General features: G+C 42.1%; 1 protein-coding gene across 1 annotated transcript; it reads right to left on the minus strand.

Moving 5' to 3' along the window:
* Positions 1-2563: 2563 nt before the first annotated feature.
* NDUFAF4 (NADH:ubiquinone oxidoreductase complex assembly factor 4) lies at positions 2564-6875 on the minus strand. The gene is made up of 3 exons (XM_048844971.2): positions 6692-6875; positions 4760-4848; positions 2564-3119 (listed from the first exon to the last, which is right to left on the minus strand). Exons 1-3 carry the CDS (start codon positions 6816-6818, stop codon positions 2835-2837), a joined length of 501 nt encoding a protein of 166 aa, XP_048700928.1. The 5' UTR covers positions 6819-6875; the 3' UTR covers positions 2564-2834.
* Between the last annotated feature and the right edge of the window lie 7406 nt (positions 6876-14281).

The following is a 14281-nucleotide window of genomic DNA, read 5'->3' on the forward strand; positions in this document are numbered from 1 at the left end:
TGTTAGTACCATTAGACAAGGCACTGGTGAGACCTCATCTAGAATACTGTGTGCAGTTCTGGACTCCCATGTTTAAGAAGGATGAATTCAAACTGGAACAGGTACAGAGAAGGGCTACTAGGATGATCTGAGGAATGGAAAACCTGTCTTATGAAAGGAGATTCAAAGAACTTGGCTTATTTAGCCTAACCAAAAGAAGACTGAGGGGAGATATGATTGCTCTCTATAAATATATCAAATGGATAAATACCAGGGAGGGAGAGGAATTATTTAAGCTCAGTACCAATGTCGACACAAGAACAAATGGATATAAACTGGCCATCAGGAAGTTTAGACTTGAAACTAGTCGAAGGTTTTTAACCATCAGAGGAGTAAAATTCTGGAATAGCCTTCAAAGGGGAGCAGTGGGGACAAAAAACATATCTGGCTTCAAGACTAAGCTTGATAAATTTATGGAGGGGATAGTATGATGAGATAGCCTAATTTTGGCAATTAATTGATCTTTGACTATTAGCGGTAAGTATGCCCAATGGCCTGTGATGTTACAGGATGTTACAAATATTACAGGAGAGGGTGAGTGAGATTCTGTGGCCTGCGTTGTGCAGGTCAGACTAGACGATCATGATGGTCCCTTCTGACCTTAAAGTCTATGAATCTAAGACTGCCAGAAGCTGAGAGTGGACGAGAGGGATCACTCAAAATTGCTGTTCTGTTCATTCCCCTGAAGAAGCTAGGAATAGGTGACAGGGGATAGATCACTTGATTACCTGTTCTGTTCATTCCGCCTGGGGCACCTGTCATTGGCCACAGTTGGAAGACAGGATACTGTGCTAGATGGACCTTTGGTCTGACCCAGTATGGCCATTCTTAAGAACTGTATTAGATCACTAGTTGCACTAAGCAAACATCAGTGAAAGGTTTCGTTATTCTAGCAACTACTCACAAATACCACAAAACCACATTTAAAAGTGAAGCTGGAAAGAACTCAAGCGAGATTAAACCCTAAAAACTTAGCACAGACACATGAAGTACACATTCAGTGTAGGCCTGCTCATTGGGAATGTTGCCACAAAACTTTAGAGATCATTGAGACAGAGGCAAAATACTTTAGTTGAATAATAACTCAATAGAAAAGCAGTCCTCTTATGGTATACTGTAGGGCAGCTAAAGGTAAGAGTGAAGAACAGCAGGCTCCTTTATGTATAGACAAACTGAGTTAATTTTTTATAGAACACAGATACTACAAAACCATGTGCATTACAAATGAATAACCTATTTAAATGCACCGATGTACTATGCAGAAAATGGTTTTGTTTTGAATCGGCTAGTAATGCAAGTAGAAAGGATTTTGTTGTGAAATGGCAAAGCTAATGTTAGTCTTGCTAGGAATTTTACTTGATTTCTGAAATCAAGAAGCCCGTAGGGAAAAATAACAGGCACATTTTTAAAAGAAGCATATTCTAGATGTGTTTGTATCCCCTCCTTCAGAATTTACCTGATTTTAAGTTCTAAATTTAAGAAAGGTTATTAATCTTAAAGTCAGTAACGTTATTTAAGAAGGCCTTAGGCAGAAGTTGAGCTGTAAGTTGGCAACGTTTCTCCCTCCTCCCCCCAAACAGAAAAGATACTAAACAAAGTTTAACATTTCTCACATTACCATGAAAGTCCACATTATTTGATCACCACTGAAAGAGAATATTTTCTTTATTTACACATTTTGAATAGCTATAGTATCAAAAGGTTTACAACTTGCAACTAGCCTATGCCTAGTTTACAGCACATAACATACTTGGCTAAGAGCAATGAAGGATGCAGTTTACCTTCAACACGGTAATATAGCAGTATTACAGTAGTGGGATCTATAGAAATTTCTAGCCCGAAGTTGGTTACCTGAATTTCTGTTTCTAGGCTAGAATATATAAGCCCTTTATGGGTAAATGGGGATACTAAAATAAAACAGGTGGACCTCCATAGATATTTCTATTTATAGAAAAAAGGAACCAGCTGAATTTGAAAGCTACCTACTAATCATGCTTATCGGAGATGAGCCGCTGTATCACACAATGAAGATGCGGGAACCAAGGAAAGCTGCAATAGGTTCAAATGCTACCACCTGACACTGCTGTTTATAAACTGATTGATGAATGACTTACAAAGTTGGGGCTAACTAGAATGGAAGGGATGTAGCTGAGCTTAACAGCAGCCATTACAGCTCCATGGGTTTAAAGGTGCCGCCAAAGCAATTTCCCCCACACAATTCACCCACTTTTGCTTTTAAGATCTTGACATGCTTGAAAATTCTATTTCCCCTGCAATTATCCTTCTTTGTGAAGCAAACACCCTCTCCTATCATTTTTTTAATTATAGGAAAAGTGGCTCTGTTGTGTTGTATGTACACCTGCAGACTAGTTGCATGAATAAGAATAGGTGCCATGATAAAGATTGCTGCAGAATCACTAGAAAACACTGGTTGAATGAAGTCCAAAGACAACACATTTTCCATTTGATTTCTCAGTAAGAGGTGATATTTATTTAAAAATAAAACTATCTGCAAACAACTGGAACAATTTAAGTGGATCATTTATTGTCCTGAACAGATTTTACTGATTGTCTCCTTATTTGGCATAAATAAGACAGGTTATGAACCAGAATATATCAAATACATTATTTTCACATGCAGCAATCACACAGAAAATGCAATCATTTAAATAAAGCATTTTACTGCTACAAGGGGGCAACCTTTAAGAGCATGAGACCAAATTCCCACACAAACAGTGTATGTGAAGTGTCAAATGAAGACACCAGTGGATAAACCAAGATTTTGCCAATCACTTTTAGGAAGATTTTAAAGCTTTTCTGTCTTTGGGAGGAAAGATTTCCACAGCAAAAGGTATGAAGAATTCTAAGAGAGAGGTGACCTCCTTCAAGTCTATATTGTACTCCTTTGCTATTTTCTCTGTGGTCCATGTTTGTGGAGAAAGTTTATGATTATTGAGAAGAGTCAGAACCTCCACCACAGAAATTTTGCCTTTGGGAATGCTCGGAATATCTAGATCCCTTAAATGACCAAGTTTTGTAAGTCTGTATTCCTGCTGTTTACTTCCACCTTTGTCTTTTACCTAGTGTGGGAGGAGAAAAAAAAGTTCAAGTCAATCAGAGTTCTGTTTAGTCTGTGTACTGCACATTTCCTGCCTATTTCTTTAATTAAAGTTTCCTTTTAATTAAAAATAAGAGGCTCTCCAGTTTTTCTATTGTGAAGACTTTGATCCTCATGGACTGCCTCTCTTTCTTAGACCGTAATCCAGTGGTTTTCAATCTTTTTTCATTTGTGGACCCCTAAAACATTTCAAATGGAGATGCAGACCCCTTTGGAAAGCTGAGTAATTACTACCATAATCCAACGCTACTTTATCCTCAAAGCATGGTGTTCTATATAGACCACAGTTTCAGAAATAGTTACCATGACCAAATGTTATCTAAATCAATAGCTTAGTTTTCTGAATAGCTGAACACCAACGTTTTCCACTGACGTCAGTAGGAGCTGCTGGTGCTTAGCACCTCTGAAAATCAGGCCACTGATTTAGGTGTTAATGTGAATGTAGATGCCTAATTTCAGGAATAGACATATGAAAGTTTTGTCACATATATTTCAAGGTACTGAGCAGCACCAACTTCCATTGAAATCAGGTGTTCGGCACTATGCAGGATTAGGTTTTTAGCTTCTCTATTACCCAAGTAAAATGGAGATAACATTATTTACATATCTCACATGGACATTATGGGGGATTCATTAACATGTCTAAAAAACATTTTGTCTTAGATGGAAGGTGCTACAGAAATGCCAAATATAAGAGAGAGACAAAGTGGATGAGGTAATATCTTTTACTGGATCAACTTCCGTTGGTGAAAGAGACAAGCTCTCGACCTCCACAGAGCTCTTCTCCAGGTCAGGATATTATCTCATCCACCTTGTCTCTCTCGCATCCTGGGGAGAATACCACTATAAACAAACTGAAAACAAGCATAAGAGAGGCCTAGGACTAACTTTTTTTAATCTAATGCCAATATGTTGAGCCTTGCATGCAGATCACACAGACAACTGCTCTTAGTTCATCCGTTTCATGAGAAAAAAAAATCTAGAAAATTGTACAGGAAAATATAAATAAAACATCTTACCATTTCCTCACCCAAACAGATACATGGCTTCACTTAAAGGGACACCAGAGTTTTAAGTGATATTTTAATAATTTCTTTACTCTTGGTACTAGCCTCTTTGCTCTCCAGCAGAAACACAAACCCTCTCCCACACAAGTTCCAATTTCTTCTACCATCTATAGCATCATTAGGAATTCTATTTCCCATCCCTTCCACAGACTGGCTGCTTAACCTTCTGGAAACCCAAATTTGTGAGTATACTTTTGGGACTGTGGCACAAGGAAGGTGCACACAGCTGGAGTCTCTATATGACAGATGAACATGCCTGTATAGACAGCTTCATACAGAGGAAGGAAAACTGCGGGCACAAAAAAAGGTTGATGGCACTCAAATAAGGAATGTGACCTTGAAATCAGACTTCTAATTAAACAACTGAAATACAAAACAGCAATAAAAAAAGCTCAGTTTCATCTATTAACAGCTAGTGAGCTACAAAGACGACAGACTTCATAAAGCCTATTCATCATATGAGCTTTGGTATGTTGCTTTTGTCATCTGAAAAGTGCTTGCTGCTATACCCATTACAGAAAGAAGACATGCTCACTTGCATAGGTGGATCTATGGAATCAACGTAAACCTCTTTTAATAAGGCGAGAAGTTTGTCATCTTTTCTGCGAATTTCCTCTTGGATTTCTGGATCAAATAAGAAAAAAGATTTAAAGAAGAAAATCACTCTCTTGCTAATATTCTTGTTGGCTTATACTTCATGGTTTATAATGCCCAGGAGTAGGGCCCCATGAAACTAATGCTCCATTCTGGTCAATTTCACAGTCATAGGATTTTAAAAATCGTAAATTTAATGATTTCAGATATTTATATCTGAAATTTCACAGTGCTGTAATTGTAGGGGTTCTGACCAAAAAAGGATTGTGGGGGGGTCACAAGGTTATTGTAGGGGGGGTTGCAGTACTGCTACCCTTATTTCTGCACTGCTGCCTTCAGAGATAAGCAGCTGGAGAGTGGTGGCTCCTGGCCAGGAGCCCAGTTCTGAAGGCAGAGCCACCACCAGCAGCAGTACAGAAGGATGGCATGATACGGTATTGCCATCCTTACTTCTGCGCTGCTGCCTTCAGAACTGGGCCTTTGGTCAGCAGCCACCACTTTCCAGCTGCACAACTCTGAAGGCAGCTGGCACAGAAATAAGGGTGGCGTGGTATGGTATTGCTAACCTTTCTTCTGTGCTGCTGCTGGCAGAATTCTGCCTTCAGAGCTGGGCGCCTGGCCAACAGCCACCACTCTCTGGCCACTCAGCTCTGAAGTCAGCGCAGAAGGGTGGCAATACCGTGACCCTCCTAAAATAACCTTGTGATCCCTCTTCAACTCCTTTTGGGTCAGGATCCCCAATTTGAGAAACACTGTTCTCACGTGCGAAATCTGTATAGAATAGGGTAAAAGCAAACAAAAAAACAGATTTCACAGGGAAGACCAGATTTCACAGTCCATGACGTGTTTTTCATGGCTGTGAATTTGATCGGGCCTTACCCATGAGACATCACACAACTCAAGTGAAAATGAAAGCATGTGAACACTTCCAGGGAAATCTCATTTTTGCATTAGTTCTGATATTCACAATACTTAATGTTGTCTTGTACACAGGGAAAGGAGAATTAATTATGCCTATTCACGAAAAGAAAGTGCAATACTAAACAACAGTGAGGCCTGGTATACACCTGAAAATTATATCAGTCAAGCTACATCACTCAGGGGCTGTGAAAAATGTCATGCCCTGCATGACATAATTAGCTCAACCTAACACTCAGTGTAGACACAGCTGGGAATTCTTCCAATGACCTACCTACCACTTCTTGGAGAGGTGGATTAACTACATTGATGGAAAAAACCCTTCCATGGTTGTAGGAAGCACCTATACTAGTGTTACAGCGGCAGTACCACTGAATGCATCCGATGAAGTGAGCTGTAGCTCACGAAAGTTTATGCTCAAATAAATGCGTTATTCTCTAAGTTGCCACAAGTCCTCCTTTTCTTTTTTGCGGCTACAGACTAACACGGCTGCTACTCTGAGAAAAGTACCACAGCTGTGCCACTGTAGATGTGCCACCCCCCGTAACCCCCGTATACCCTGCATCCCACCCCCTCGTAACCCCCCATACCCTGCGTAACCCCCTCACGCCCTGCATCCTGCCCGCCCTCCCCCATGTCCATACCCTGCATCCCACCCCCGGAACCCCCGCCCCTGGCACATACCCTGCACCGCCCCGCCCCAGAAACCCCCAGGCCTCCACCACCGCTCCGCGCACGCGCCCGGCCCTCATAATCCCCCCGCCCCAGGAACGCGCGCGCCCTACTGCCCCGTAACCCCCCGCACGCGCAGCGTGTAACCACCCCCCACCACACACACACACACACACACACACACCCCGTTCCCCCCGCCCCCTGTAACCCCAGCCCCCCCGCTCCCGCTCCCTAGGTCCCTCCCCCGTGGCCTTGGGGCGCAGCGCCGGCCGCGGGCACTCACCGGGCAGCGGGCCCGGCCTGGCGACGGGGTGGCGGGGGGCGGACGTGGGCTTCTCCTTGCTGATCTCGCGGGTGGCCCGGCTCTCCAGGTTGAAGTTGCGGAACACGCGAGTCACCCTGGCGCCCATCACCACCCTGCGGCACCGGCCGCGAGCACGCGCACAGAGCCGCCAGCGCCCCACCTAGCGGGCAGGAGGACCCCGCGCAGCCGCGGGAGGGATGAGGGAGGCGCGAGGAGGCAGCGGCTCGGGGGCGGGGCGGGGCGGGGCGGCCGTGCGCTCGGGCGACGGGGCGGCCAGGGGGCGGGGCTCCCAGCAGGGTCCCTGCCCGCGGGGGCCGGGGAGGCTGCGCAGGGCGCTGCTGGCTGCCCAGGGCCGTGGCCTGCGGAGCATCTCCCCTCAGTGTCTTGTGCCTGGCACGTGGGCCACCGGTGGCCTGGGGGTCTGGTCCTTGGGCTAGTCAAGGCATCGCTCCGTGCCTCAGTGCCCTCGTCTGTAAATTGATGAATAGTGGTGCTGCCCTGCCTTGTGCTGACGGAAAGGCACCGATGTGAGGGCAAAGTCGGATTGTTATTATGCTTAAGGAGTAGGGGAGAAAAAGCAGCAGCAGCTGGCGACAAAAAATAATAAAAATAAAATAAAAAAAGAAAGAATCTAGATGAGCCCAACACCGCCTCACTTTAGCACACTGCCACACGTCACTTTATTTTTCACTCTCTTCTTTCTTCCCCTCCACTTTCTCGCCTACTGCAGGGGGTATTGGGAGGTTAGGTTATGACTGATCTCAGCAGAGGCACCTCTTTTCAGTTTACTGTACCTATAAATACATTGTAAGTATGATGTCTCCAAGGATTCAATTAATTTTTAAAAATAAAGAATGATGTTCTCCCGCAGCAGCAGTAATTGAGAGATCCATTAATGTTTCATATGGGGATACTACAAATGCATGAGTTTATATATATATATCATATATGTATATTCTATATGAAAACTCAAATGCATTTTTAATGTTTTTCAACAATCTCTCCATTATTACTGCTGTGGGAGAACATCTTTCTTTCGGCCTGTAAACACTTAACGCACGTGAGTGGTCCTATGTCAGTCAACAGGGCTTCTTGTGTGGGTAAAATCAATGGTGTTCATAAGGGTGTGAGAGCCCTGTTTTTTTCTGATTTTTAGCTATGTTGAAAACCCAAATCTCAGACTGAAGTCAATCAATGGAAGCTCTGGGTAGTCACATAATTGAGAAACTGACCATGTGTTTGGCCACAGAGTCACCTCTCGTGGGGTACAGTTGGAAATATCCTCAAGGTGGCAGACTGGGCAAGGGTTTCCAACTTCCAGAGTTTTAATCACCAAAATGCCCACTTTTTTCAACATATTAATATTGGCCAGGGTACAGCGTAAGAATAATAGTTTTACAGGTGATTTATAGCTACATTACTTTTTAATTATTTGATTTATAAATTGCGTCCATCACCTCAACAGAAGTAATAAAACAGAGATAAAAAAGAGTCTACAAGAACACCAACACTACCTGCATGTAAAATAGTCCTGGTCAATGACAATCTCAAACAGAAACATTTTATGTGGCACCCTGAAGTTTCCCAAACTCTGGTTAATGATCTAGTTGAATCTTTATGTGCTGAATGATCCTGATATCAAGCATAAATCGTTACATTTACTTTCCCTCCCCCCCAACCCACACACATTTTAGGCTTCCTCCAAAAGTTATGGCATCATGATATGACATATCTACCATGTACCCGGCTGAAGAGTGGAACCAGCCCATAGTGATGATATTTAAAATTATTTTTTGCAAGCATCTACTTTAATTTAAAACATCTTCCCTGTGCTTTTTGTCTGTGAGTTTCTTTATTTGGATAAAAGTACCACATAAGTATTTCTGATGGTCTTTCCTCTTACGGCTATGCTGTGAGAGGAAGTATGTGGTTTCTCTTTATCAGTGCATCACTGTTCTCTTGAATGATATAGTGACAATTTTAGAAGGAGGTATGCTGTACCTTATGTACCCTATGTTGGAGCTGTTCAGAACAATGAATCATTACAGGATGGCAGTCTGTGGGCTAGCTTGTGTCACAGGCTTGACTAGGGACAGTGTAGAGGCACTATCCCTCTCCTAGATCCTCAGTGAGCAGAGGCAATGCAGCATTTGCTCTCAGCACACCCATCCAGTTCTACTGACCAGCTGACCACCAGTGACCTAAAGGTCGCAACCAGCTTGGTCCCTATTGTGCTAGCACTATACTGACACATAATATATGCCAGTCTTTTCCCCAGATAATTTACAATCCGAAAGACAAGACATAACAGGTAGATAAGACAAACAAAAAGGGTGGCAGAGGGGATAGGTAGCAAATATAACTGGATGTGCATCTGGGATTACTGAGCTCCCCCTGGGGTCCTGGAGGAAGCAGTCCCTCCATTCCCCCTCAGAAAGGCTGAGATTGTCCATATCATTATACAAGGAGAGGGATGGAAGGAGGCTCTTTGAACCCTCCTATGCTGATAAACCTGCCCTAAAGCCAGATCCTATCTGGCTCTATTTTAGGAACCACTGCACAGTATGTGTGATAATAGAGGTCATAGATACTAAGGTCAGAAGAGACCATTATGATCATCTAGTCCGACCTCCTGCACAACGCAGGCCACAGAATCTCACCCACCCACTCCTGCGAAAAACCTCTCACCTATGTCTGAGCTATTGAAGTCCTCAAATCGTGGTTTAAAGACTTCAAGGAGCAGAGAATCCTCCAGCAAGTGACCCGTGCCCCATGCTACAGAGGAAGGCGAAAAACCTCCAGGGCCTCTTCCAATCTGCTCTGGAGGAAAATTCCTTCCCGACCCCAGATATGGCGATCAGCTAAACCCTGAGCATATGGGCAAGATTCACCAGCCAGATACCCAGGGAAAGAATTTTCTGTAGTAACTCAGATCCCACCCCATCTAACATCCCATCACAGGCCATTGGGCCTATTTACCATGAATATTTAAAGATCAATTAATTACCAAAATCATGTTATCCCAGGGATGTAGGAACTGCCAGACTGGATCAGACCAGTGGTCTGTCTAGTTCAGCATCAGTAGGCAGTTAGTGGCTGACTTGGTTATGCCTTGAAGCACAAGGATTTATATCTCATAAATGTTTATCCTATTTAATGTAACTGTAATGTTTTTGTTCATATGAATGTCTTTTCTTGGTGTTTGTAGATCCTTGATGGTACAATATACATTACCATCCCTTTAAGAGAAGTCTTAAATAATCCATTCTGCCTACAGACTGAAGGCACAGACCTTAATTTGAAACTAAAGAAACTCCCTCTTGGCACCAGGAACTGCTGGCTACTGGGATCAGACTGAACACGGTGATGCTGTCTCTTTAAAGCCTGATGTGACTTACACTCCTGTTATACTGGTTAGCAGCAGATGAACTCACCAAAAGGCAGCTAATTCGTTAAAAATAAAGAGTGATGTCATTTTGTGTCTGTCACTAAGCATGGTACCAGGCTGTATGCTTTGCTGATTGCGAAGGACCAGGACTACAAGGTTTCATTCTACATCTGGAATCTTTCATACTGACTGCAGCAAGCAAATGATTTGACATTTTTGAATTGCAGATGTTTTCATGGCGTAATTAGGCATTTTATCAGTGTAGCTGTATCATTGACAGGTAATATTAACCAGGAAATGGAAACTTTTACCCAACCACATGCCATCATTCATAGTTATGAAAAAGTTGTGACTATATTTTTTCCTTGTAACATAAAAACTGAGTATATTCCATTTACCCTGTTTTATAAGTGTGCTTCATTGTTACTGAATCAGCAAGCTTATTTTAATGTTCTGGGGTATTTTTAATAAACAATGTGACTCCTAGATATCCCACATACCAAAATGAAGAACACAAGCACATAGGAATTGCTGTGCTGGAACAGGCCAGTGGTCCATCTAGTCTGATATCTTGTCTCCAACGGTCGCCAGCACCAGATGCTTCAGAGGAAGGTGCAAGAAACTTCACATTAGACAGATTTGGGAACTCTCCCCCCTGTATTTGGTCTTCTAATCCCTCCCACATCTGACAGGGAGATTTCTTGAAACTGCTCAGCAAGTATAGGAGGTAGAATTGGTTGGAGAATGAAAAAAACATTGGTAAACATTTTCCTTCCCATTTTTCATCAAAATGTTTGTTGAATTTTTCTGGCTAGCTCTGTAGCTGGATGGAAAATGGATACAATATTTATTTTGTGAGTTAACTAGCACCGTTTCTTTATCACTAGTTGATCTATTATACATTCCTTAGGAATATAGGCCCACATTAGTTTTGGGTGAACTATGGTAGCTGAGAGCTTAGCATGAGCCATAGGCCCAAAATATGGGACCAAAAAAGCATGAGATCATGAGAAAGAACAATTGTTGTGTTAAACAGGTTGTGAACTTTGGAATACCAGTGCTATTTTATTGAAGGTTTGGCTAAAGTAATAGAAATAAAACACGTTAATTAGGTACCAGGTGCAGTAAATAATTGGTTATATAAGAAACTGCTTCATCTAGCCTTAGCTGAAATCTGAGAATTAGGAATGACATTGTTTGTTAAGGGGTACACAAAAGCGAACTTTTGAAGGGTTCATTAGTAATATCTGCATGACCAAGTTGGAGCCGACTAATATGGGTCTAAGCACCCTGGGGGTTAGCCTATTTGTAACTATCTTGACCAAATGCTTATAATTATTTTGTTACTGATTGTATGCAGTAATTGTTTATCACATATGCTTTTTAGAGGTTTTAGAGCAATTGTATAAATACCATTCAGCTTTTGGATTTAGTAAAGGAATTTATGGTTAAATTAGTGTCATGGTTATACACTGCATAAATAATAATAATTAGAACATCCCTTATCTAAGGAAGAGTTGACTATCTTCATTATTAAGAGTCGTGAGGGGTTGGTTGCTGTTCCATCCAGGAAAAGCAGGGATCAGGGTAGTCCATGAGATGTAGGTAACCTTCTCTAGGAAGTAATATTAGTCTTCTCAGTGTTGGATTCTGGGTTCTTGGGTTGAATGGAGGCAGTCTGGGGTTACTACATGCTTTATTGCCCAGAAAAGTTCTGAAGGATGTTGTGACATTGCACTCTATATGTTTTATGGAAGTATGCTTATGAATATAACATAACTGGAATATGCTTTACACTAAATACCCCTTGTATGGTGTCATTAGAAAGCTTGTAATCTACTAAGTGTGTTCATCCTATTTGCTTGCATGTATTATTTCTATACCTGGAGTTAGGAGAATAAGATATAAACTTGTATCACTGAAGTATACATATTAAGTGGAGGCCATTAAGGTTGCTCCAGAAACAATCAATTGTAAATGGCCTTAGTTACTTGAAAGCCTTCCTGTGTATCTGTGGGCCAGCCCATGGGGAATGAAGACTAGGGGTCTTACAGTGACATGTGACTATGTCACCTGATAATGAAATCCATCTTAAATCTGGTACTTTTCCATTTAGAAGGAGGGGTGGGGACCTGGAGAGACAAAAGATTCTCGCCTTGTGCCAAAGCTATAAAAGGGGGTGGAGCAGGACAAAGAGGGCTGCCAGTCATGAGAAAACCCCGGTTTACCACCTAAGATGTCTGCTGGATCTAACAAAGACTGTACCAGGGGAAAGGAGTCTAGTCTGTGAAAAGAAAAGGAGTACTTGTGGCACCTTAGAGACCAACACATTTATTTGAGCATAAGCTTTCGTGAGCTACAGTTCACTTCATCGGATGCATGCAGTGGAAAATACAGTAGGGGGATTTTATATACACAGAGAACATGAAACAATGGGTGTTACCATACACACTGTAACGAGAGTGATCAGGTAAGGTCAGCTATTACCAGCAGGAGAGAGAAAAAAAACCCTTTTGTAGTGATAATCAAGGTGGGCCATTTCCAGCAGTTGACAAGAACGTGTGAGGAACAGTAAGGGGGAAAAATAAACATGGGGAAATAGTTTTACTTTGTGTAATGACACATCCACTCCAGTCTTTATTCAAGCCTAATTTAATGGTGTCCAGTTTGCAAATTAATTCCAATTCAGCACTCTCTTTGCAGTCTGTTTTTGAAGTTTTTTTGTTGTAATATTGCGACTTTTAGGTATGTAATCGAGTGACCAGAGAGATTGAAGTGTTCTCCAACTGGTTTTTGAATGTTATAATTCTTGACCTCTGATTTGTGTCCATTTATTCTTTTACATAGAAACTGTCCGATTTGGCCAATGTAAATGGCAGAGGGGCATTGCTGGCACATGATGGCATATATCACATTGGTAGATTTGCAGGTGAACGAGCCTCTGATAGTGTGGCTGATGTGATTAGGCCCTATGATGGTGTCCCCTGAATAGATATGTTGGCACAGTTGGCAACGGGCTTTGTTGCAAGGATAGGTTCCTGGGTTAGTGTTTTTGTTGTGTGAGATATTACCTGTAATCAGTTTCTTAATGTATTAGGCTTAGACTTGCGTGTTTTGTTTTATTTTGCTTTGTGACTTACTTTGTTCTGGCTGTTATTAATTGAAACCACTTAAATTATACTTTTTATACTTAATAAATCACTTTTGTTTATTAATAAACCCAGAGTAAGTGATTAATACCTGGGGGAGCAACCAGCTGTGCATATCTCTCTATCAGTGATCTAGAGGGCGAACTATTTATAAGCTTTATACAGAGTAAACCGGATTTATTTGGGGTTTGTATCCCATTGGGAGCTGGGTGTCTGGGTCCTGGAGATAGGTAACCTACTGAACTGTTTTTAGTTAAAGTCTGCAGCTTTGGGGTCATGGTGCAGACCCTGGATCTGTGTTGCAGCAGGCAAGTGTGTCTGGCTCAACAAAGCATTGTTCTGGAGTCCGAAGCTGGCAGGGAAAACTGGCTCAGAGGTAATTTCAGCACATCAGGTGATAGTCCCAAGGGGATCTCTGTGACCGAACCTGTCACAGATGTGACGTTGCTGCCTCTTTGGCGGAGGAGAAATAAGATCTGTTTGCCTCTTGTATTGCAGAGGCATGGGTTTATGTCTGCCTCTGTCTGTATCAAACCATGTTTTCCACCACTGACACTCAAGTTTTTTTCCTGTTCACTTTTTTTGTTACAGATTGTCCAAAAATTATAGCAACGTGTGTGAGCAATGAAGTAGGAAGGGTTGCTTGTATGCTAGAGAGCATATAACAGTAACCAAGAAGTGGTTGTTTATGGGAAAATGAAGCTATGAAAGACCGAAGCACTGGTTATTATTTTCTCTAAATGACTGTTGGCTGGTCAATGCTCCTGTCCTGTCAGTTATGTTTTGTTAAGTGTATTTGGTTTCTTCAACAACTTCTCACTGGAAAGATTTATTAGTAATAGTTATAGTAATAATAATATCATGTTTGTTACAATAGTGCCTAAAGGCCAACTAAGAATGGGGCCTCATGGTGCTAGGCCCTGTGGAAACACAGAACAATAGACAGTCCTTGCACTGCAGAGTTTGCAATCTAAATAGACAAGATAGACATGGGGTGGAGGAAAGGGGTATTATGCACAAGTTAAGAAGTCT

Source organism: Caretta caretta, chromosome 3, assembly GCF_965140235.1.
Source record: "Caretta caretta isolate rCarCar2 chromosome 3, rCarCar1.hap1, whole genome shotgun sequence".
Classification (NCBI taxonomy): domain Eukaryota; kingdom Metazoa; phylum Chordata; order Testudines; family Cheloniidae; genus Caretta; species Caretta caretta.